Here is a 22044-nt window from a genome sequence, read left to right as displayed (position 1 = left end):
CAAAAAATTGCCTAAAAGTTACTATGGTTACCTTTTTTTATCAAAAGTTTACAATTGGTTACTTTTCTTGTAATAAAATTGATTTTTTGACATTTTTGTGCCAAAAAATAAAAAAAATCAATGATACTTTATTTTATCGAAGTGCATCTCTCATTAAAAATAATTTTTTTCTTTCTGTCATTTTTTCTGAAGGTACATTTTTGTATATTATATTCAATATTTCAAATAAATGGAATAATTATATTTTGATTATTACAATAATTTATGCATTTTATTTTTCAATGTTTGCTTTTTTATTCCACAGATTGAATCATTTCATTGTAAAATCAGCTAACATAGTATATTCGAACTTAGCACCCTCAAATTAGTAATACTTAATTTACGTGTCACACCGCACTTTTGATTTTCAAAAATGGAAAAAAGGTGGAAAGGCATTCAGGGGTCATATCCGGAAAAAGTAAATATTTAAAATCAAAACCCTCGTAAACCAAACAAAGTCTTGTTTTTTTTTTTTTAATTTCGAAAAATTCTAATGAAGAAAATTTTTTATTCAACTAAGTTAGGCATGGCAGCCCATTGAATGCAATGCAATGTTCATAGAAATATCTCAAATGTCTTTTTGGGTACTCTTGTTGCAAGTGAGCTTCAAAATGTCAAAAAATCCAATGCTTTTTTTGGGGTGTAGAAGTTCCAAAAACTTCACTCTTTTAGGCAAGGGAATTTTAAAAAATAAGTTTAGAAGAAAAATCACAATGAAAATGTTTGATGATTTTCTTAATAGGTGTGTAAAAATATTTCAGGGGCTCATTTTTGACATTTTTTTTATACTGGGCGTGTATAATTGCCAGGATTTTTACGCCCAGTTTCGAGGGGTTTGTCTAGATTTGGTTTGAAAGATTGATTTCTTTGATGTATTTAAGAATGTTTTCCATCTGCTTGATGTTGTCAGGAATTGTAGGGTTGAGGTCTGAAATGTTTAATGATTGACGTTTTGTTTTGAGGGAGGGACAATAGAATAGAAGGTGTTGAATGGAGATTACTTCAGAATTACAGAATTGACAGGTGGGTTTAGGAGCTTTGGTGTACAAATGGCTGTGGGTTAATTTGGCATGACCAATTCGGAGGCGGGTGATTATAATTTCTTCTGATCTATTTAGGTGACTAAGGTGCTTCCAAGGGAGGATTGATTTTTTGTGGGTAAATAGTTTGTGATTTGTTTTTGAGTTCCATAGGTTTTGCTAATTGGAGTTTTAGATGATCTTTAGAATGTTAATAACGTCATCTTGAGTCACAGAGAAAATTTTAGAGGGGGTAACAGCTGTTTTAGCTGATTCATCTACTGTCTGATTTCCTTCAATGCCTACATGACTTGGGACAAACATAAATTTAATAATTTTGTCAGTAGTCTGGAGTTAATAAATGATTTGATGGATCTTATGAACAAGTTGATGTTCAGAAAATTTGTTTTGAATTGATGAAAGAGCAGAGAGTGAGTCTGACTGAATCAGGAATTTTTTGTTAGGGCTTTTTGAGGTAGAGATCTTTTGTAGGCAATGGAGTATGGCAGAAACTTCTAAATTGAAGATTGAAGAATATTTATGAGCTGTGAAGTTGGTAATTCTACCATCAATAGAAAAAGCATAGCCAGCATATTCAAACTTAATTTTAGAACCATTTGTGAAGCATAAAATGAATTCATGATATTCTGCTATGATCTCAGTATATTTTTCTTTGATTAAATCAGATGGATACTCATTTTTTTTTTGTATTGGGATAAGGATAAATTGAATTCTGGTAAAATTAATGCCCAGGTAGGAAATTTATTGTATTTGGAAGTGAGGTCTAATAGGTTTACATGGTAATTTCTTAAAGAATTTTGGAGAATACAAGAGTGAAAATGAAATACCTATTTTGTTAATGAAAACCAATTGATTATTTCCGTTGTTTGATGTATTTTCATGATCATTTTTTTGTTTCTTTAGATTTTGTTAGACACCCTGTTATGACATGACTTTGTTGGATTTTCGAGAGTTCCAAGTGTGAATATATTTTTCTTATGGGTACCACTTCTTGATTCGCATTTTGATAGCCCTTTACCAACCCACTTACGCTTTAAAAAAATGTATAAAATTTAGGAAATGTGATGTGACATGCCGAATTCAAATAATTCGAGTAAGTACCTATGGCAAGTTCGAATATTGGTTAATTTTTGTGAGCCAAACCTTCTAACTCCCTCAGGGCTCCTGAGTGCTTTGAAATTTTCAAAATTAAATAAAAGTTTAAATATTCGTTCCAGGAGTCCATACTCCAAATCTATCAATATTTCGCATGTCTGATATTTTTTAATTATTTGTGGGAACGTAAATTTCAAATTCGGTATTCAAGCTTGGTTTAGCATACGACAAAGAAACTAGTCACTAGGTAGAGATGCGTATGTGAAATTTTTTTCAGAAATATTCAAGTGAAGGGGAGTTGAAGATTTTATAGAAAAAAAAAAACAAGGAGGATCTCTTTTGCGAGATTCTTTCAAAAATCTAAAGGAAATTTTAAGCAAAGTATCCTACGTAAAAGCACACGAAAATGACAATTTTCCATTTAAATTGGAGTGTGCGTATTTCACCATGTTATCCTGAAAGGCCCTTTTTGTAATTTTTCATCACGTTCTAAAAATTTGGCAAATTTAGGCTTTTGCAATAAGTACAAATTTTTCAAAATTTCACCAGGCAGTTCAGTGACCAAGCACATCAGAAAAACACCGATTCGTCTCAGAAACCAAACCTTAATTTCCAAATTACTAGAGAGAGAAAAAAACCACCAAAAAAATGCATTAAAACCGCAGGCTTCAGCAAGGTAAAACCTACCTTACTACGTGTAACACACGCTCTCTACACCTTCGCGGCATTTACGAGTAGGTAGTATACAGGGAGAGGGAAAAAAACCAGCATGACCTCGCACTCTTATTAATAAATCCTTCCAACAACATCTCAACTCGCATCACCATAAATACGCTCTCGCCTTCATCTCGCTTACACCATCAGCATCTCTGTACTTTACCTCCTCCTTCTCCTCTTCCTCCTCCTCCCATACTCCTCCGTTGTATGTAGTATACACGCCTCATCAAACGGATGCTCATCTCTTTCTATCTCTCGTATCTTTGCAACGTGCCATGCTAACGTTATAAAACACCATTTCTGTTATACGCGCGTTTTCTCTCGACGAGAAAAACCAAAAGGGTAAATTGCAAATATCTGGGTAATTTCATCAATTTCCACCACGTATCCCTTCTTCATCCAGTCCTCTATATTCGCACCGTGTTCTCTCTCTCTGTTCGACGCGTTATACTCTCGTAAGTACTACATACATACAACTATACATATACGAAAAACCATTAAACAAGCCAACTATACGAGTACCTAACCTACCTCTCACCATCAGTCGAGTGGATGTGAGAGGGCGAGGCGAGGAGAGGTATAAAATACGTAAATTCACACGACGCGAACTTTATTCGGGAGTTTGTAACAAATCAAAAGCGCCTATATGCCCTCTACTCGTTCTCTATCGTTTTCTTTACTCGTACTACTACAACGACGTACAAAAGTAGTGGTAGGTAGTCGTATAATATGGCAAATAATAAACATATTTTACAAGGTTGAAATAAATTTATAAATACTAAGATAAGGAGTTCTCCACATGACAGAGGTGCACTACGTGCTGTTAAAATTCGTCTCCTTCCCGGCTCCCTGCTCCCTGCTCCATCCACAAACCCTACACTAGATCTGTACCATATCCACGAAAATTGAGCATGCATATCTAGATGTATAATATTTTCTAGCATGCGTATGCCATCGTCATTGTAGTATAGTCGTAGTCGTCGTCATCGATAATTCCTCCTTCATAGTCGTCGTCGTTGTCGTACCTACATCTACTTTCACACTCAGACATATACTCGTCCAAATACTAAAACTTATATATACACGCACTGCTCTCACAGAGAAGCTGAACAAGGAGGAGGGGGGGGGGCAAGAGGAAGAAGAAAAACAGCCGAATGTACGACGCGTAATTTCGTACATCTGGTGACTGGATGGGTGTCGATTTACGACCGGTTAGGGATTGTTATCGTTTTCCCTCTTTTTTTACGACGGCTTTTTCCTTTTTCCTCTCTTCATTCGTCGTCGTACTATTTGTAGTAGTACCTACCATAGCTGGAAAGCTCGTACGACTACCTTATGTACTCTTTGTTTAAATTTCTGATGCGGCGCGTTAATGTCGTTATCATCGACGAAACCATTTGCCTTCTACTTGTCTCTATACGATTACTACATCCTTTTCCTATCTGCTTTATTTACTTGGCTCATTTCTCTTATTGGTAGCTAAAAACACACGCACACTCTCTCTCGTATCACTGGTGACTGGATAGAGATACTCGAGTATATACAAAGATGGGTCTAGAGTACCAACCAATTTCTATAAAATGTGCACCTTTTTGGTTACACTGTAGGTAGAGGTATAAAGGTAGAGATACGTAATTCGATATATCTATCGACGAATCCACTACTCCGAGTGCAACATTTTGGTATCCGTTGCCAAGTGTTGTTACTCTTGTCTGTCTACTTTAGCACCTTTGTAAATCTTCAAGAACTTATCCCACCACACGAAGAGGACCAAATCCTCTAATTTCGTTCAAATTTTTTGTACCAGTCCCTCTCAGCTCGGTGATCTAGTATGGATATCATGCATTGGAACATCAGAGCCTTTATCAATAACCATTCCACATAGCGAATGAATGTAAAAACCCGAAAAGTTATTCCAATATTTTCTCCTTTGTTGTGTATTACTTACTATTCATTGTTTGGAAGTTGTTAGTTAAAATTCGTGTCGAGGAAAAATCTTCGTCGTCTATCGGTCGTCGTAGTATCGAAAACCTCGTAGTCTCCGAAATTGATAAGTTCAACTTCAAACAAATACGAGAATGAAGAGATATGTGTAAAGATGGGGCTGCCAAGTATGAAGGGTGAGAAGGAAATTGCATTAGAGGTCTATAAGCTTGATGTACGACCCACAAAGCGTCGTCGCGGTTCATTTTGCCGTCGAGCAAAAAATATTTAAGCATTTTAAATCACAACTTGGTCGCCATTTAGGCACCGTCGTCGGTCGTCGGATTGCAACAATTAAAGTAGCCTCGTCGAAATTCGAGTTTTAGATACTTACAAAGGGAAGAGAAGATATTGTGCCGTTGTGTTTAAAGGAATACTCATGAGAAGAAAAGCTACAAAATTATGTATCAGGATGAATAATATCTTATGTATTTGCTGGTTGTTGGGATTCGTTTCGTTTCTCGACGTGTATTTCTAGGTTTAAAGTTTTTCTTGATGTATAAAATGGAATGATTTTGAATGAAAGTCTTTCGGGCTATAATTTTGTCAAAAATTCCGTTTTATTGTGGTGGTGGGGAGGAAAGGGGATTAAAAAATAGGTTCAATTATGAATTCCAGTGTTTTATCTTTATTTAAATTCAATTTTTTTTGATCATTTCCATGGTTCAAATTTGAGTTTTCAAAAATGTTGAAATTCTACGAATAAAATTAATATTTTGAAGTTTTGAATTCTGGTGTATTTTTAAATCTAATTTTTTTGATTTTGTATTCACCCCTCGCCCCCTACATCTGCTAACCTTATTTTTCCAACATATTGTAGTCTGGCATATGGCAATGGGAATCCAATCCTCTGGGCCAACTTTTTTCTAAATGAGCATTTTGAAGCAAAAATGCCAAAGAACGTTAATCCCAAGTGAATTTTTCGAGTTTTTGTGAGTTTTTGAAAATCAAGCCAAAAATGAGAAAAAAAAATCAAAATTTTACCAAATTGATCTCGAAAGCTGAAATTTGAGATATGCCCTATTTTCGACCTGACAAATCGATTGGAAACGGTTTCCAGCCGTTTGAAGCAGTTCTGGAGCCTCCAGCAGATTTTTGAAACTAAAATCTTCAAAAAATTTCATTAAATAAAGTTGGAAATCCAAAACTCTCGCTGCTCTCCAACTTAAACACGCTATCAAGTCGACTGTTGGTGAGTTTGAGTCATTTTGGAGCCTCCAGCAACGTTTTGAGAATTCTTGAAGCCTCCAGCAGATTTTTTAAATTTTAAATTTTCACAAAATTTCATTAGAAAGCCGATTTTCACTCTCCAAACTAATTTCAACACGCTATCAACTCGACTGCAGGTGGGTACAAGTAATTTTGGAACCTCCAGCGACGTTTTGAGAATTCTTGTAGCCCCCAGCAGATTTTTGATACTTGATTTTCACAAAATTACATCAAATGGAGTTGGAAAGCCGATTTTCACTCTCCAAACTGATTTCAACACGGTATCAATTCGACTGCAGGAGGGTTCAAGGCATTTTGGAGCCTTCAGCAACTTTTTGGAAACCAATAAAGCCTCCAGTAAAATTTTGAAATTTGTGATTTCGTCAAAATTTCATCAACTGAAGGGTTCCTTTCCAAGTCGGCCTAAGTCCATTTTTATCATTTTTGAGTTAGCAGCGCCATCTGCTGGTACAGGTCGGTTAACACCTTTATCACCTTGTCCCAACACCTGGCGTTACTTTTTTCGCTCAGGAGCGCTGTTTTGCCGGCTCGAAAAAACAGCTGATTATTCCAAAGTGGCCTAAATCATACATTTTTTAAGAATTTGTATACAAGTGCGGTTGTGCCGGTTTTTTTTCAAGTTTTTCAACGATTTTCGAGAGACGAAATTTGAAGGTGCTTCGAATGAAATTGTTTCAGAAATGTATTAAATTAATGATTCGTGAATTTTTTTTTGAAAAAACGCGTTTTTCAGCTCTTTTTCGAAATTTTTAACATCAGATAATTCCAAATGGGCCTAAGTCCACTTTTTCTGACTGTTTGACGCGCTCTGGAGCTGAAAATACGCAAAATTAAAAAAATACCAATACGGTACTTTAAAGCAGAAAGATCAAGCTTCACAACCATATAATCACATCATTTATTATTGAAGCGGAAGGGCGAGAAAAACACTTATTTGTGTTTTTCTCGAAACGAAAAAAATGGACTTAGGCCGACTTGGAAAGGAACCCTTCAACTGGAGTTATAAAGCTGAAATTCAGAGCCTATTTCGGACAGATTTTGTGATATTTTTTGGAAAAACAGAAGTTTCTAAAAAACCACTGGAGGCTCCAGAACGTATCGAAACTGTCTGAAATCCATCTCGGAATTAATGTCAAAAATAGAGTGTATAAGCTAAATTATGTTTCTACCAGTTTGAAAAAAATAACGAGTACTTTAGTAGCCACGAAGGTTCAAAAAGTAGCTTATAACCTGCTGCAGACTTCAAAAAAATTCTCAAAAAAGTCGCTGGAGGCTCCAAAAAAACTTGAACGCATCCGCATTTGACATGATAGCGTTTCAGCTCTGTTTGGTGAGATTTTATGGAAGTTTCGAACACTAAAAAATTTTCTGGAGGCTTCAGTAATTTCCAAAAAGTCACTGGAGGCTCCAAAACGGCTTGAAATCTACCTTAAGTCGACTTCACAACGTATTGAAATTGGTTTACAGAATAAATTTCGGCTTTCCAATTGCATTTGATAAAATTTTGTGTATATTTCATGTTTCAAAAATTTACTGGAGGCTCTAAGAATATTCAAAAGATGCTGGGGGTTCCAAAATGACTTGAAATCTACCTGCAGTCGACTTCATAACGGATTGAAATTATTTTAGAGAATACATTTCGGCTTTCCAATTGCATTTTATGAAATTTTGTGTCAATTTCATGTTTCAAAAATTTACTGGAGGCTCCAAGAATTTTCTAAAAGTCGCTGGAGGCTCCAAAATGACTTAAACTCACCAGCAGGTGACTCAATCGTGCTTAATTTGGAGTGCAGCGTGAATTTCGGATTTCCAACTCCATTTGATGAAATTTTATGGAAATTTCAAGTTTCAAAAATTACTGGAGGCTCCGAAATAACTTGAAATCTACCCGCAGTCGACCTCATAACGTATTGAAATTAGTTTACACAATGAATTTTGGCTTTCCACTGCATTTGATAAAATTTTATGAAAATTTCAAGTTTCAAAAATCTACTGGAGGCTCCAAGAATATTCAAAAATCGCTGGAGGTTCCAAAATAATTTGAAATCTATCTGTAGTCGACTTCATAACGTATTGAAATTAGTTTACAGAATAAATTTCGGCTTTCCAATTGCATTTGATGAAATTTTGTGTAAATTTAGTGTTTTAAAAATTTACTGGAGGTTCCAAGAATTCTCAAAACGCCGCTAGAGACACCAAAATGACTTAAACTCACCAGCAGTTGACTCAATAACGTGCTTAAGTTGGAGTTCAGCGTGAATTTCGGATTTCCAACTCCATTTGATAAAATTTTATGAAAATTTCAAGTTTCAAAAATCTACTGGAGGCTCCAAGAATATTCAAAAAGTCGCTGGAGGCCCCAAAATGACTTGAGCTCACCAGCAGTTGACTCAGTAACGTGATTAAGTTGGAGTGCAGCTTGAATTTCGGATTTCCAAGCTCATTTGATGAAATTTTGTGGAGATTTCAAATTTCAAAAATCCGCTGGAGGCTCCAGAATTGTTCAATACGGGTTGAAATCGTCTTCAATCGATTTTGAAAGTCGAAAAGATAGTACATCCCAGCTTTCAGCTTTCTAGGTCAATTTGGTCAAATTTTGATTTTTTTCCTCATTTTTGACTTGAATTTAATTTTCAAAAATTCGCCAAAAATTGAAAAATGCACTCAGCATATGAAATTTTGGCTGGTGATAAATTTTTGCATGCTGTTTCGATCTAGCATTGTCCAGTTAAAAAAATTCGTGCGATTGCTATATTGAAAAGCAAAATCTGCAATTGCAGCTTACCTGTCAATCAAAATGGTCGCCATTTTGTTTGTAGGGCCAACTTTTTTTTTGGCAAGTTTGCTTTAAAATGTTTCTTAGGATGTGTTCTTTTAGAAAAAAGTTGTCTCAGAAGATAGGTGGGGGGGGGGATGCAATTATTCCTATTGTCGTATGCTGGACTGTTGTCTCCTCTGTCGAAATATCATTTTTTGTGAAAATGAAGCAGTCTGAGCTTTTGACAGACCAAATATAGGTACATTTCAAGTACTTACTTCTTATGTCCGTCTGCTTAGGCGACATTTTATGCATCTCATCTCTCACCTGTGCTATTTCTTTCACTCGTTTTTCTTTTGTGTGTTCCAATTTTGAGATCTCGTATATCCCGATGTACTACAAACATACACACATGGCTCGTACAGCATCGAAAAAAAAAGGAAAAGGAGGGAAAAAAGGCGATAGAAAAAAAAGAGGCAGGCAGGTAGTGAAGGAAAAGATCGGTGGGTGGCGGCGGTGGGGATGGCGGTGTAGTGACATCGGCGTGGCGGCGAAACGTTTTCTTTCCATTTAGTTTCTGTCAAAAGTTGGAAATATATAGACGTCGCTGCGCGCGATACCTTTACGTACACGTGAATGAGAGAAAAAAGAATGATCGGTGCGAGCTTTCGCTCGGGGCAGAGACGAGGTGGCGGTTCGTATATAGAGGAAAGGTTTAACAACACAGCAGTTATGACAAAGAAGATATAAAAAGAAGCAGGCGGCAAGGTTAGGTTATTTTTTAACGACGTTGTGTCAAAGCCCGGTGGCTCGTTCGCTTCGCTGATTTGTGAAGGCGAATTTTCGATTAAAGGCATCAGCCGCAGCGAAAGTACCAGAATTATAGTCGCTCATAATTCTTTTCTAAATGGTTTCTCTCTTACATAACGGTTTTTCGCTCATACTTTTGCCATTCGAGTCATTCTTCTTGCGCCATTTTTTTTCTTTCTTTCCCTTCAACTCGGCTTACGAGATCGTAATTCTCTTTCGTCTTTTGCTTTGCGTAAACGAAGGAAATGGAAAGTCCGTTAAAGTCACATTTTGGCAGAAAATTTTACGATATGAATCGGTTTGTTAATTTCTATTCGAGAGCAGTTTTCTATTCGAATCGTAACCCCCCTCCTACATCTCCGGTCTTCTCTTTTTTTTCTCCTCCTTGTTCTGTAACTAGATCGATATGAGAAAGAATGGGCTGCCTGGCTGCCTTTTTTTTTATTTCTCTTTCTAATGCCAGAGTGAATTATGGTTCGGAGTAAAATAATTCATTTGCGTGTAAGTTTCATTGAATTTATATTCTGAAAAGTGTCCTTTTGTCCTTTGCGAAGAGTACCTACCTTTGGCTGTAGAGATGGGTTTATGGAACTCTTTATCGCTGATGTTTTGTCGAAAAATCTGTGAAATCGTGTTCGCTGATTTGGGGGATTACACAGAGGAAGGAAATGGCATCTCAGGTTCCATGTACTCGTATATTAGGAGTCAGATGAAATTTTGATTCCCCCTTCACAATTGGAACAAAAAAAGAAAAGACTTGAGTTTTCTTCAAATACAAATCTTTTACAAATAAATTGAGTCACTTTTTTACGAACGATTGGTGATTAAATAAATTGATTGACTTTTTGGTGAATCATTCGCAAACGCAAACGGTTCAATTAATGTACGATTGATTCGGTTTTTGTGAAACTACGAAACTAGTATTGTACAGGATTGATCTGTTTCCAAGCGAAATGAATCGAACCATTCACAACCGATTGACGATTGGACAAATTTGATTAATTTCTAGGTGAATCACTCGCGAACAAATTGATTAATAGTTGGTGAATCATTCGCGAACAAATTGAATAATTTTTGGTGAATCATTCGCGAACGAATTGAGTAATGTTTGGTGAATCATTCCCGAACGAATTGATTTGTATAAGTGACTCGTTCATAAACGAATTGATTCATTTTCTTAATTTTTGGTGAATCATTCACGAACGAATTGAATAATTTTTGGTGAATCATTCGCGAACGAATTGATTAATAGTTGGTGAATCATTCGCGAACAAATTGAATAATTTTTGGTGAATCATTCGCGAACAAATTGAATAATTTTTGGTGAATCATTCGCGAACGAATTGACTAATGTTTGGTGAATCACTCTTGAACGAATTGATTTGTATAAGTGACTCGTTCACGAATGAATTGATTCATTTACTTAATTTTTGGTGAATCATTCGCGAACGAATTGAGCAATTTTTGGTAAATCATTCACGAACGAATTGAGTAATGTTTGGTGAATCATTCGCGAACGAATTGATTTGTATAAGTGACTCGTTCACAAACGAATTGATTCATTTACTTAATTTTTGGGGAATCATTCGCAAACGAGTTGAATAATTTTTGGTGAATCACTCTTGAACGAATTGATTTGTATAAGTGACTCGTTCACGAACGAATTGATTCATTTACTCAATTTTTGGGGACTAATTCACGAACGAATTGAATAGTTTTTGGTGAATCATTCGTGAACGAATTGATTTGTATAAGTGACTCGTTCATAAACGAATTGATTCATTTACTTAATTTTTGGTGAATCATTCACGAACGAGTTGAATAATTTTTGGTGAATCATTCGCGAACGAATTGAATAATTTTTGGTGAATCACTCTTGAACGAATTGATTTGTATAAGTGACTCGTTCACGAACGAATTGATTCATTTACTTAATTTTTAGGGAATCATTCACGAACGAATTGAATGATTTTTAGTGAATCACTCACGAACGAATTGATTTGTATAAGTGACTCGTTCACGAACGAATTGATTCATTCACTCAATTTTTGGGGAATAATTCACGAACGAATTGATTTGTATAAGTGACGCGTTCATAAACGAATTGATTCATTTACTTAATTTTTGGTGAATCGTTCGCGAACGAATTGAGCAATTTTGGGTAAATCATTCGAGAATGAATTGATTTGTATAAGTGACTCGTTCACGAATGAATTGATTCATTTACTTAATTTTTGGTGAATCATTCACGAACGAATTGAATAATTTTTGGTGAATCATTCGCGAACGAATTGAGAAATTTTTGGTGAATCATTCGCGAACGAATTGATTTGTATAAGTGACTCGTTCACGAACGAATTGATTCATTTACTTAATTTTTGGGGAATCATTCACGAACGAATTGAATGATTTTTAGTGAATCACTCACGAACGAATTGATTTGTATAAGTGACTCGTTCACGAACGAATTGATTCATTTACTCAATTTTTGGGGAATAATTCACGAACGAATTGAATAGTTTTTGGTTAATTATTCGCGAACGAATTGAATAATTCGTTCGCGAATGGTTCTTTAAAAAAATGAATCAATTTGTTCATGAATGATTCCTTTAAATGAATTAATACTCAAGGCTCGATGGACCACCTTTTTTTGTCAAAATTATTAGCTAAAAATTATTCTATGTACTTTGATCTGTACTTTTGATTCAATTTTGAAATTGTTGATTTTTTGAATTTTTGTCAATTTAATATTAATTACCTGTTTTTTAAATTTTTTCTTCCAGGTGAGGACGAATTTTTGCCACGATGAGGTGATAAAAGCATCAAAGTACGAATAGCTAGGTAAGTAAGTCAAGATTTAAGCATAAAAATTATATATATAAATTATTTATGTACAATATAGATTTAGTATATAAATTACAATCACCGTCATTCTAAATCTCTCTTAATATCTTTAACGACCTTGGACAGTTTTCGTTTTGTGGTTTCGAATGTTTTTTCTATATACTTGATTCCATCTGAAGTACCTTCTTCGACTTTTTGTACTCCACTTTTAACGGTTTTTGTGACTCCTGTATCGTCGAGTAAGTGGTCAACTTTTTCCTTCGCGTTGTGGTAAGCTCCTTCGATGCCTTCACCCCAGTGGCCAACTTCTTTTTTCGCGTTATCGTAAGCTCCTTCGATGCTGTGGCCCAAATCTTCGAAAAAGTCGCATTGAACAATCTGAAAAACATCAGATACTAATTTATTTGTCGAAAATTCATGTTTTTTGACCTTTTGAGTCTGTTTATAATTTGATTTAAACGAAGAAATAGAATTTTTCCGGATTCATTTTTTCTCAATTTTTTTTACAAATTTCTTATATCAAAGAATCTATTTTTTTTTTTTTGCCTTTCGAATTCATTTCTAAAACTATTTTGATTGGCTTTCTTTTTGGAAGTTTGATTTTAGGTCGAAATTTTGGCTTGGAATTAAATGTCAAAACTTTATAATGAACTTGAAATTTCACCTAATTTTGAGTCTAACCCTACTTACTCCTTATAACATCAAAAATACATTTGAGATGTCAAGAAACCTACATTTTGATACCTTGAGGTGTGACCTTTTTTTAGAATTTTTGGATTTTGAGTTACATAAATAGACGTAGCTTTTTGGGGGAAGGGGGCAAGAGATGGAATGTCAAAAAATAACGTCATAATAGTGATTAATATAATATACATTAGATTCCAAAGAAAAATTGATTGGTGTGAAATAAATCGTAGGTATGTACTTACTGTTACACTAACTGAGGCAAAAATAGCAAACGTAGCTAATCTTAATGAAACCATTGTCTATCTTGTTCAAATATTGGCGAGTTGAACAAAATACGAGTACTTTCACGAGAATGCTTACTAACGTTGTAATTTGTTTACAATATCGCGCAAAATGAATGAATGTAGTAAAGATCACGACAGGTGTAAGTGAACAGTGGATTACTACGAATATCTTAAACTGTTGGTGTAGCTAGGTAGGTACGTGATGTTTATTTATAATGTCTCGTGTACCCGACGAGTTATTTACCTATGTATTTACTGTGATAGGCACGGAATGAAATGATTCAGTGATTATGAATTAGATAAAATTCTAAATTATCGAACGTAGCTGGAAAATATCGTCGATAAAATATGGTTTGGTTTTATCGTACTCTATTTTAAAACTCCTCGTTGAGTGCAATTCGTGCTCTCTGCGATGTGATGCATATCGAGTGCTACTGACCCGAATATTGTACAATATTAAAGCTGTTTCTGAACATTTTCCACGAGATTGTGAAAATACGTATTTACATTTTAACAATCGGAAATATTCGTTATTCGTGTAAACTGTTTGGAAAATGAGTTGAAGTAATGAAAAAATGATGATTTTTACAAATTTTTGTCCGTCTTGAAATTAAATTCTATCGTTTCCGGCCAATCTGAAGTCGTAAAAGTTGATTGAAGTATCTCAAAACTTGGTTCGAAATTCCTAGCCAGAAAATTTACTGTTACCGGGGATTCCAGCCGGATAACTTTAGTTTGGTTTTAATCGAAAGTAAATTTTGGATAAAGTTTAGGAAAAACATGATGAAAATTTTCTTATTCTGCTAAATACTATCTCCAGGTTATCTGGAGTCTCCAATGAAATTTTGGTTTTCTTCACAAATTATCCAAATCATGTATGAGATTTTTTTAATCCTTTTTTTAAGGCTCCTTCATCTCTCCGGCTCTTCTCCAATACTGGGTGAATTTTATGTGAAAATAAAATTAACCACCCCTCCCCTCCTCTCCGGTCTAAAAGAAGCCACCAAGTTGAAGAAAATGAAAAAAAAAGCGTGAATAATTTTTTCATCTTCATCAATTTGTATAAAAAATTTAAAATGTTTAACCTTCTACTTTTACTTTTTTTGAAACTTTGAATTTTCATCTAAAATTTTTGATTCTTGGGGATACTTGGCAATTTTTGATTCCAAGAATCTTGATTTTTATCGAGAATTTTCAATTTTGATTTAAAATCTTCGAGGTATGCTTATGAAAAATGTTCTGATTTTATCACAACATTTCAGTACTTGAAAAAAAATAAAATATTGGGAATTAATTCAACAAATTTTTTAATGCCAAAAAATCTGCAATTTTCAAAAATTGTGGATTTTTATCAAAAATGTTCAATTATTCTGATCAAAAATTTCAAACTTTCGTATTAAACTTGTGATAATTTTTATGAGAATTTTCAAATCTCCATTTATGTTCAACCTTTATCAAAAAATTTGATGAACTTCCATAGGATATTTTGAATTTTCATTAAAAGCATTAAACGTTGACTTCACATACATTTTCTGTGTCCACCAAAATATTTCTAACTTTTATCAAAAAATTCTATGTTTCATAAACATAAATAATTTCAAACTTTCATTAAAAGTTTTGAATGTTTATCACAAATTTTCCTTTCATATCAAAAATTATCAATTGGTGAATTTTCATCATCAAAAGTTGTGAATGTTTGTCAAACCTTAATCAGAAATTTTGAATTGTTTTTAAAAGTTCATCAACAATTTTAATACTTTGAATTTTCATCAAAAAGTTTGAATTTCTTTCCAAAATTTTGAATTTTAAAAGTTTGAATTTTGGTGTAGGTAGGTGAACGTTTACCCAAATTTTTGAACTCTCATCAAGGTCAACTTTTTATCAAAAATCTTCTAAAAGTTTGAATTTTTGTCGAACATTTTTTTTTCTATCGACAGCTTTCAATTTCTGTCTAAAGTTTTCAATTTATTTCATCTAAAATTTTGAGTTTTTATCAACAATTCTGAATGATTACCAAAAATTCTAAATTTCTATGAAAAATTCCAAGCTTATCAAAATTTTCAAGTTTTTATCTAAAATTTTGAATGTCCATCAAAAATTTTCAACTTTTATGCTAAACGTAGAAAGTTTTGAACTTTTAGGAAAAAAGTTTGAGTTTTTCTCAGTTTATTAAATCATAAAATGTTCAACTTATTAAAAATAATAATTTTTCATGAAATGTTTTGGACTTTCATCCGAAGTGCTAAACTTCCTTTAAAAATTTCGAAGCTTTAGAATTCAACTTTTATTTTTGAATTTAAAGTTCTGTTGAAAATATTGAGCTGTCATCTAAACTTGAAATTTTGTTTAAAAATGTCGAATTTCAATCAACAATTTTCGTTTTGTTCAAAACGTTCAATCTTTTTTCAAAAGTTTTAGTTTTTTTATGAAAAATTTCAAACTTTCTATCTGAAATTTGACATTTTTCCTGAAATAATTTGAACTTTTATCACAAGTTTTGATGTCTTGGAATGTGTGATTCAATCTGAGCTACGTAGATTCCTCCGTCTTCTTCTTATCGTTAGAACTCGTATTGACTTGCATTTTCAAGATTTTGGATTTGGATTAAGTAGATGTCTCATACTTATTTCATCACCATTGCTTTGGCATTTTACGATATTAATTCAATCTTCCCACCCTCCCACCAGCCTCCTCCTCCTCCTCATTTCGTTAAAAAAATTAATATCGTGACAAATTTTTGTCGTTCAGATGTTGAAAATTCTGCATCGAATGGTGTCAGTTTTTAATAGACTTCATCTTTAAATTGACTTCTTCACTTGTTGTTTTTTTTTTTTTTTTTTTTTTTGTAATTCAACATAATAAGTATTGACACCAAGAAAGACGAACCTTTCCCTTGGCCCTCATCGTAGTCGAAATTGAGCATAAAATTCATAAAATAGTAAAGAATAAAATGATAACGAATTTGAGTACTCGTATTTCCTCCGAAATTATCTTATCAATTCCACTCCCCAACTAATTACATCGATAATTTGGTTCGCCAACTTTATCGAGAATCAGAAAATTCGCCAAAAAAGAATCGAAAGTGACCTTGAACACGCAGCCTAAAAACTAGCCCACCTCCTCGCATGATTTATAGCCCATGACGGAGTCATTAAAAAAAAGCCTACGAATGTAGCCTGCGGTATCGAAACTATAAAAGTAAAAGTCGTCGTAGATTGGCGACGTTTCATTGTCTTTTTCGCGCACATTTCAGAAAAACAAGGCTGCGAGGCATTACACCGTGTATTCTGTGTATAGGATTTTATGTATTTAAAAGCGCGTGATACGCTATAAACGCGTACCGGCACATATACACGTTTATACCGTTTACGTACTAGGAGTATTTATACGACGAATTAAGGGGCTAATTTTGGCAGACTGGGCCCGGCGTATTGCTGTTCAAAGGGCGGTTTCCCTTATCACTTTATCGTTTTGACATTTTAGTAGGTATACATTACGTACCTATATACGTACATGCTTTAAAACGCACACGTAGGTATGGAGAAATGTATAATATTCGCCGAGGCTACGATATTATAGGTACCTATTTGTACTTAGCAAAGCCTATCTGGCGGATGCTTTTAATTAAGCTAAATGTGTCGGTTTGGTTTTTTCTGTTTTTAATCGACATTGCGAGGCGGTATCATCGTCATCGAGAGTCGAGCGTTATTTTTAATAATGATCGAGCCTCCTTCCTCTCGCCTCCTTTTTCGTATCTTCGACGAATCGTATTACAAACACATATGTACGTATGTGCTTGTAAAGGAGGTGCATACATAAGCGTAAAGAGCATTGTGTGAGATGAGACACGAAGCGAGATTATAATGTTGTGTGCTTTTCATATTCGTTAAACGACTTTCAAAGGCGCAGATTATAATAAGCGAATTGCAACGCGTAGCCTTTCGGGCAAAGTGAATATGATTTCGAACGCGATACCGAATTCGTGTATTGTCGTGGTAGAGAATTCGAAGTATACTTTGTTGCTGTTCTGAAAGACGATAAAGGGTTAGTGTGATTAAATTTAGCATACTCCATAGTTCGGGGTCGGAGAGAAATGATTTCGAGGAATGAAAGAGCATAGAAGAGTGAAGCGAACGGAAGGCCACTGTGTGATTCTTTAGAGGGCAGTGTAGAACAAATAGTGAGGAAAGAGCTAATTGTCAATGTCAGAAAATTTTGACAAATTGGGAAAGTTTGAATTTTTGCTAAAATTATTGAAAGCTTACAATTCTGCTGCCAACATTGTTAAAAAGATTCAATTTTTGCCAAAATTGTTGAAAAGTTTCGAAAAGTTGCCAAAAAGTTGCGATTTTTTCCAAAATAGTCCATAAGTTTGAAATTTTGCCAAAATTTTTTAAAAGATTCAATTTTTGGTAAAATTTCTTTGACAGTTTCAATTTTTGCCATAAATTCCAAAATATTTCAATTTTTGCCATAAATTCCAAAATATTTCAATTTTTGCCAAAATTGTTGAAAAGTTTCAAAAAGTTATCAAAAAGTTTCAATTTTTTTCCAAAATTGTCCAAAAGTTTCAAATTTTGCCAAAATTTTCTCAAAGTTTTAATTTTTGTTAAAATTCTCAAAAAGTTTCAATTTTTGCCATAAATTCCAAAATGTTTCAATTTTCGCCAAAATTTCCTAAAACTTTTAATTTTTTGCTAAAATTTTTAAAAAGTTTTAATTTTTGCTAAAATTCTCAAAAAGTTTCAATTTTTGCTAAAATTCTAAAAAAAGTTTCAATTTTTGCCAATATTGTTAAAAAATTTCAAAAAATTGCCAAAAAGATTCAATTTTTTCCAAAATTGGTTAAAAACTTGAAATCTGGCCAAACTTGTCAAAACGTTAAATGTTTGCTCCAAATTCCAAAATGTTTCAATTTTTGCCAAAATTGTTAAAAAATTTGAATTTTTGACAGAATTGCCAAAAAGATTTAATTTTTTCCAAAATGGCCTCAAAATTGTAACCTTTGTCAAAATTTTTGAAAAATTTCAAAAAAATTGCCAAAATGTCTTGATTTTTGTCAACATTGTCTGAAATTTTTGAATTTTGCCAATGTTATTTTTTGGCAAATTTGGTTTTAATTTGTACCCAAAATTCCAAAAAGTTGCATTGTTTGCCAAAAATGGCCATAAAAACTTCTAATTTTTTCAATATTGCCAAAAGGTTGATTTTTGGCCAAATTTGTGGAAAAGATTCAAAAATTGCCAATAAGTTATAGGTAGTTAATTATTGTCAAAATTTTTTTCAAAAATTGTGTAAAACGTTTCATATTATGCTGAAAATTGCCAAAAAGTTTCAATTTCTGCTAGAATTGTTAAAAACATCCAATTTCACTAAAATTGTCAAAGTTTTAATTTTTGCCAAAAATGCCAAAACGTTTGAATTTTTGCCAAAAATGCCAAAACGTTTAAATTTCTACCAAAAATGCCAAAACGTTTAAATTTTTGCCAAAAATGCCAAAACGTTTAAATTTTTGCCAAAAATGCCAAAACGTTCGAATTTTTGCCAAAAATGCCAAAACGTTTGAATTTTTGCCAAAAATACCAAAACGTTTGAATTTTTGCCAAAAATCCAAAACCGTTTAAATTTTTGAATGAATGAATGAATGAATGAATGAAATAATTTAAGGACGCTTCAGCATCATAGGCTTTTTGCGTCCACAATACATTACACTATATGGACCATCAGGCAATAAATTAACAAGGCAAATAAACAAACAAACGAATCAAGCACAAATAGCATAACAAGTCAAAAATAAAATAACATTGAAAAAATAAAGTTTTAAATAAGGTCATAGATTCCAGTATGTTTCAAAAAAGTGAAAAATGCCTGACAAATATCTTCATCATCTTTGTAAACATCTTCGTAGGTAAGCTCTCCTAGGGTCTGCTCTCTGTCATTCTCATATTTGCTACATTGGTTTATTAAGTGCATGATGGTGATCGGCACTCCACAAGGGTCACATTGTTCCAGTTGCTTGTTTGCCAATAATGCAAAAACGTTTAAATTTTTGCCAAAAATGCCAAAATGTGTAAATTTTTTCCAAAAATGCCAAAGTGTTCGAATTTTTGCCAAAAATGCCAAAATGTGTAAATTTTTGCCAAAAATGCCAAAATGTTTGAATTTTTTCCAAAAATACCAAAATGTTCCAATTTATGCCCAAATTGTTAAAAAATTTCAATTTTTGCCAAAATTGCCAAAAAGATTAACGTTGCCAAAATGTTCTAATTTTGACCCCAAAAAATTTTAAAATTAGTATCCTACTTCGAACGAACACAAAAAGTGGTAATTTTCAATCGGAATCTTTGGTACTGGCGAGTCTAACGGGTGTAGCGTTGTTGCCCCTTCAAAATCTTTATTATGCACCCAAATCGTACTGTATTTCAAAGATGTTAATAATATTGCATAAACTGTTTGCCGTAAATGCGTGAGTTTTATTCTTTTTAATTTCTCGCCAGCTTGAAACAAAAAAATCAAGTTTGGTGTTCTTATTTCGGTCAATTTTTACGAATGCCTTCTTCGTGATCAAGTAGAATAACCATTCTCATTCTTCCTCTTCGGTAGGTACAGTGGGGGGGGGGGGGGGCTTGTAATTTTCAGACATTTCCGTTTTTTTTCCGGAAGCTATCGAACTAATAATTGAACATGAAGCAAATCTGTTTGCGGTATTTCAAAGAAAACAAACGGTAGATTGGAAATTATTGGTCAAAGTTTGAAAAAAATTTAATACTGAACTTTCACAATGAAAGCTCAACTTATCATGATAAAGTTCTAAAGTTGAAATCCACCATTTAAATTTGAAAAAATTACAGTGAGGACCTTTTTTTTATGTTATTTTCAACAGATTTATTTTCAAAGTGGGATTTCGATCGACACCCCTGAAAAGTACATGACCTCCTCCCTCCACCATTTTAATCAAATTTTGAAAAAAAAATTAAAAAGTGAAGTACCTTATCGATTGTTACTAGTTTAAAGGTGCTGAGTTCAAATATGGACTTACTTTTTCGATCAGATCTCACTGAAACCAGGTCCGTTCCCCCCTCTCTACCAAAATCTCACAGCTACTCGAATCGATTTTTTGATTTCTGCTGAATTATTAAAATATTAAAAATTGACCATTTTCGACCATTCTTTTTTTTTTTTTTTTTTTTGTAAATTTCTCTCTCGAACCGAATTTGATCATTTCTGGAATTTTAAGATTTCTTCTGAAGGCGGAATTGTTCAACTTTTGATATGAGAAATTATACCACGAACAATAATTTCTCATCTCGAAAACAATATCCTCCGTTTAATAATCATCCATTTTCACACTCTCAGCAACCCCCTTCCCCCCTCTTATCATCACACAGCAGTCATTCAATATCCTTCTCTGTGCGCGTAAAATCGGGCGAATATAACCCAGCAATACCATCGAAATTACCATTTTCGCGTCGTCGTCGGCGAGCTCGTCACATTTAAAAATCCCCCTCTTCCCGACGACCGACGTCATCACACAGACCAGGCTTGAAACTTATACCGATAACTACTCGCGAAGGAGAAATATTAAGTTTTCAAATTAGGCGACGACGCCGACGATGTTTTTGAAAAATGCATCAAAATTTTGTTCTCGGCAGCGGCTAAAAAACACAGAGAGCGAGAGAAAAGCGCGAAAAGCGAAAAAAAAACGCGCGGAAAAGAAAAAAAAAGAAATACTTGAAATACAGTTCGTTCTATTCGCTTAATTATAAATGGAGCTTATTTGAATAGAAAACTTTTCTTGGTCTTTTGCATATTGAAATTACGTTTCCATATTTTCTCCTACAGCTAATTATTTTCGTCTTCGGAATTTTCTCCGCACGCCCCCCCCCCCCCCCCATGCCCCCTGCCCCGCCCTCTCATCTTATACATTCACACCCTCGCACAGTGCACCACTATGGTATGGGTTAGTTTAGTTCTTCTTTTGTGAAAAGTGAATATAAACAACGAGGTGCTGGGAAGAGGAGGGAGGGAGGATGAGAAAGAGAAGGGCTAAAAATATTCGATATACCAAGAATATAAACTATAAAGTACCTACTTAATTTACCGTTTTGTGAAATGAAAAGGGTCAAAAATATAGTGCGATTGAAAAAAAAAAAACTTATAATTGAAAAATCAATCGATTAAGGAAGGGATTTCGGAGTCGAAGGGGTGAGAGGAAGGGAAGGTTTGAGAGAATACAAATCAAAAAATATGCACGTAGGTAGATAATGTGTTTTATTCGTCGTGTGTGTGTATGGCAAAACATTACGTATCGAGAAAAGGATCACATAAGGGACGAAAGGAGGGGAGAATGTGAGATGAAGAGGATAATACAAAAATCCTAATTACACGTACGATGTGTGTGTGTGTAGGTTTGGGTTATATGGTGCACAACAACGTGACATCTCCGGCATCAGCAGCACCAACGACAACAACAACAACGATATCGAAACACTTGGTACCGTTTGGCGAAGACAAAAATTTATTAATTTAATTACAAAAGAGAGAAACGCTAATTCTC

The 22044-nt window shown here is 33.9% G+C and overlaps 1 protein-coding gene and 1 long non-coding RNA gene across 2 annotated transcripts in view; one reads left to right on the top strand and one right to left on the bottom strand.

Moving 5' to 3' along the window:
• Positions 1-22044, top strand: part of LOC135837703 (uncharacterized) — a 354017-nt gene that overhangs the window by 259166 nt on the left and 72807 nt on the right. The window contains exon 5 of the long non-coding RNA XR_010557242.1: positions 12456-12513. This is a non-coding gene — a long non-coding RNA (uncharacterized LOC135837703). The remainder of the gene's footprint in view (positions 1-12455; positions 12514-22044) is intronic.
• On the bottom strand, positions 12529-13687 carry LOC135837702 (uncharacterized). Its single transcript, XM_065353070.1, has 2 exons — positions 13446-13687; positions 12529-12894 (listed from the first exon to the last, which is right to left on the bottom strand). Exons 1-2 carry the CDS (start codon positions 13497-13499, stop codon positions 12601-12603), a joined length of 348 nt encoding a protein of 115 aa, XP_065209142.1. The 5' UTR covers positions 13500-13687; the 3' UTR covers positions 12529-12600.

The sequence above is a fragment of the Planococcus citri genome, chromosome 2 (genome assembly GCF_950023065.1).
Source record: "Planococcus citri chromosome 2, ihPlaCitr1.1, whole genome shotgun sequence".
Classification (NCBI taxonomy): domain Eukaryota; kingdom Metazoa; phylum Arthropoda; class Insecta; order Hemiptera; family Pseudococcidae; genus Planococcus; species Planococcus citri.
This window is presented reverse-complemented; position numbering and strand designations above follow the sequence as displayed.

Coding starts and splice junctions, on each gene's coding strand:
- LOC135837702 (XM_065353070.1), bottom strand. CDS start 13,499: ATGGTTTCATTAAGATTAGCTACGTTTGCTATTTTTGCCTCAGTTAGT. Junction 12,895..13,445: donor TTGCCTCAGTTAGTGTAACA/GTAAGTACATAC, acceptor GATGTTTTTCAG/ATTGTTCAATGCGACTTTTT.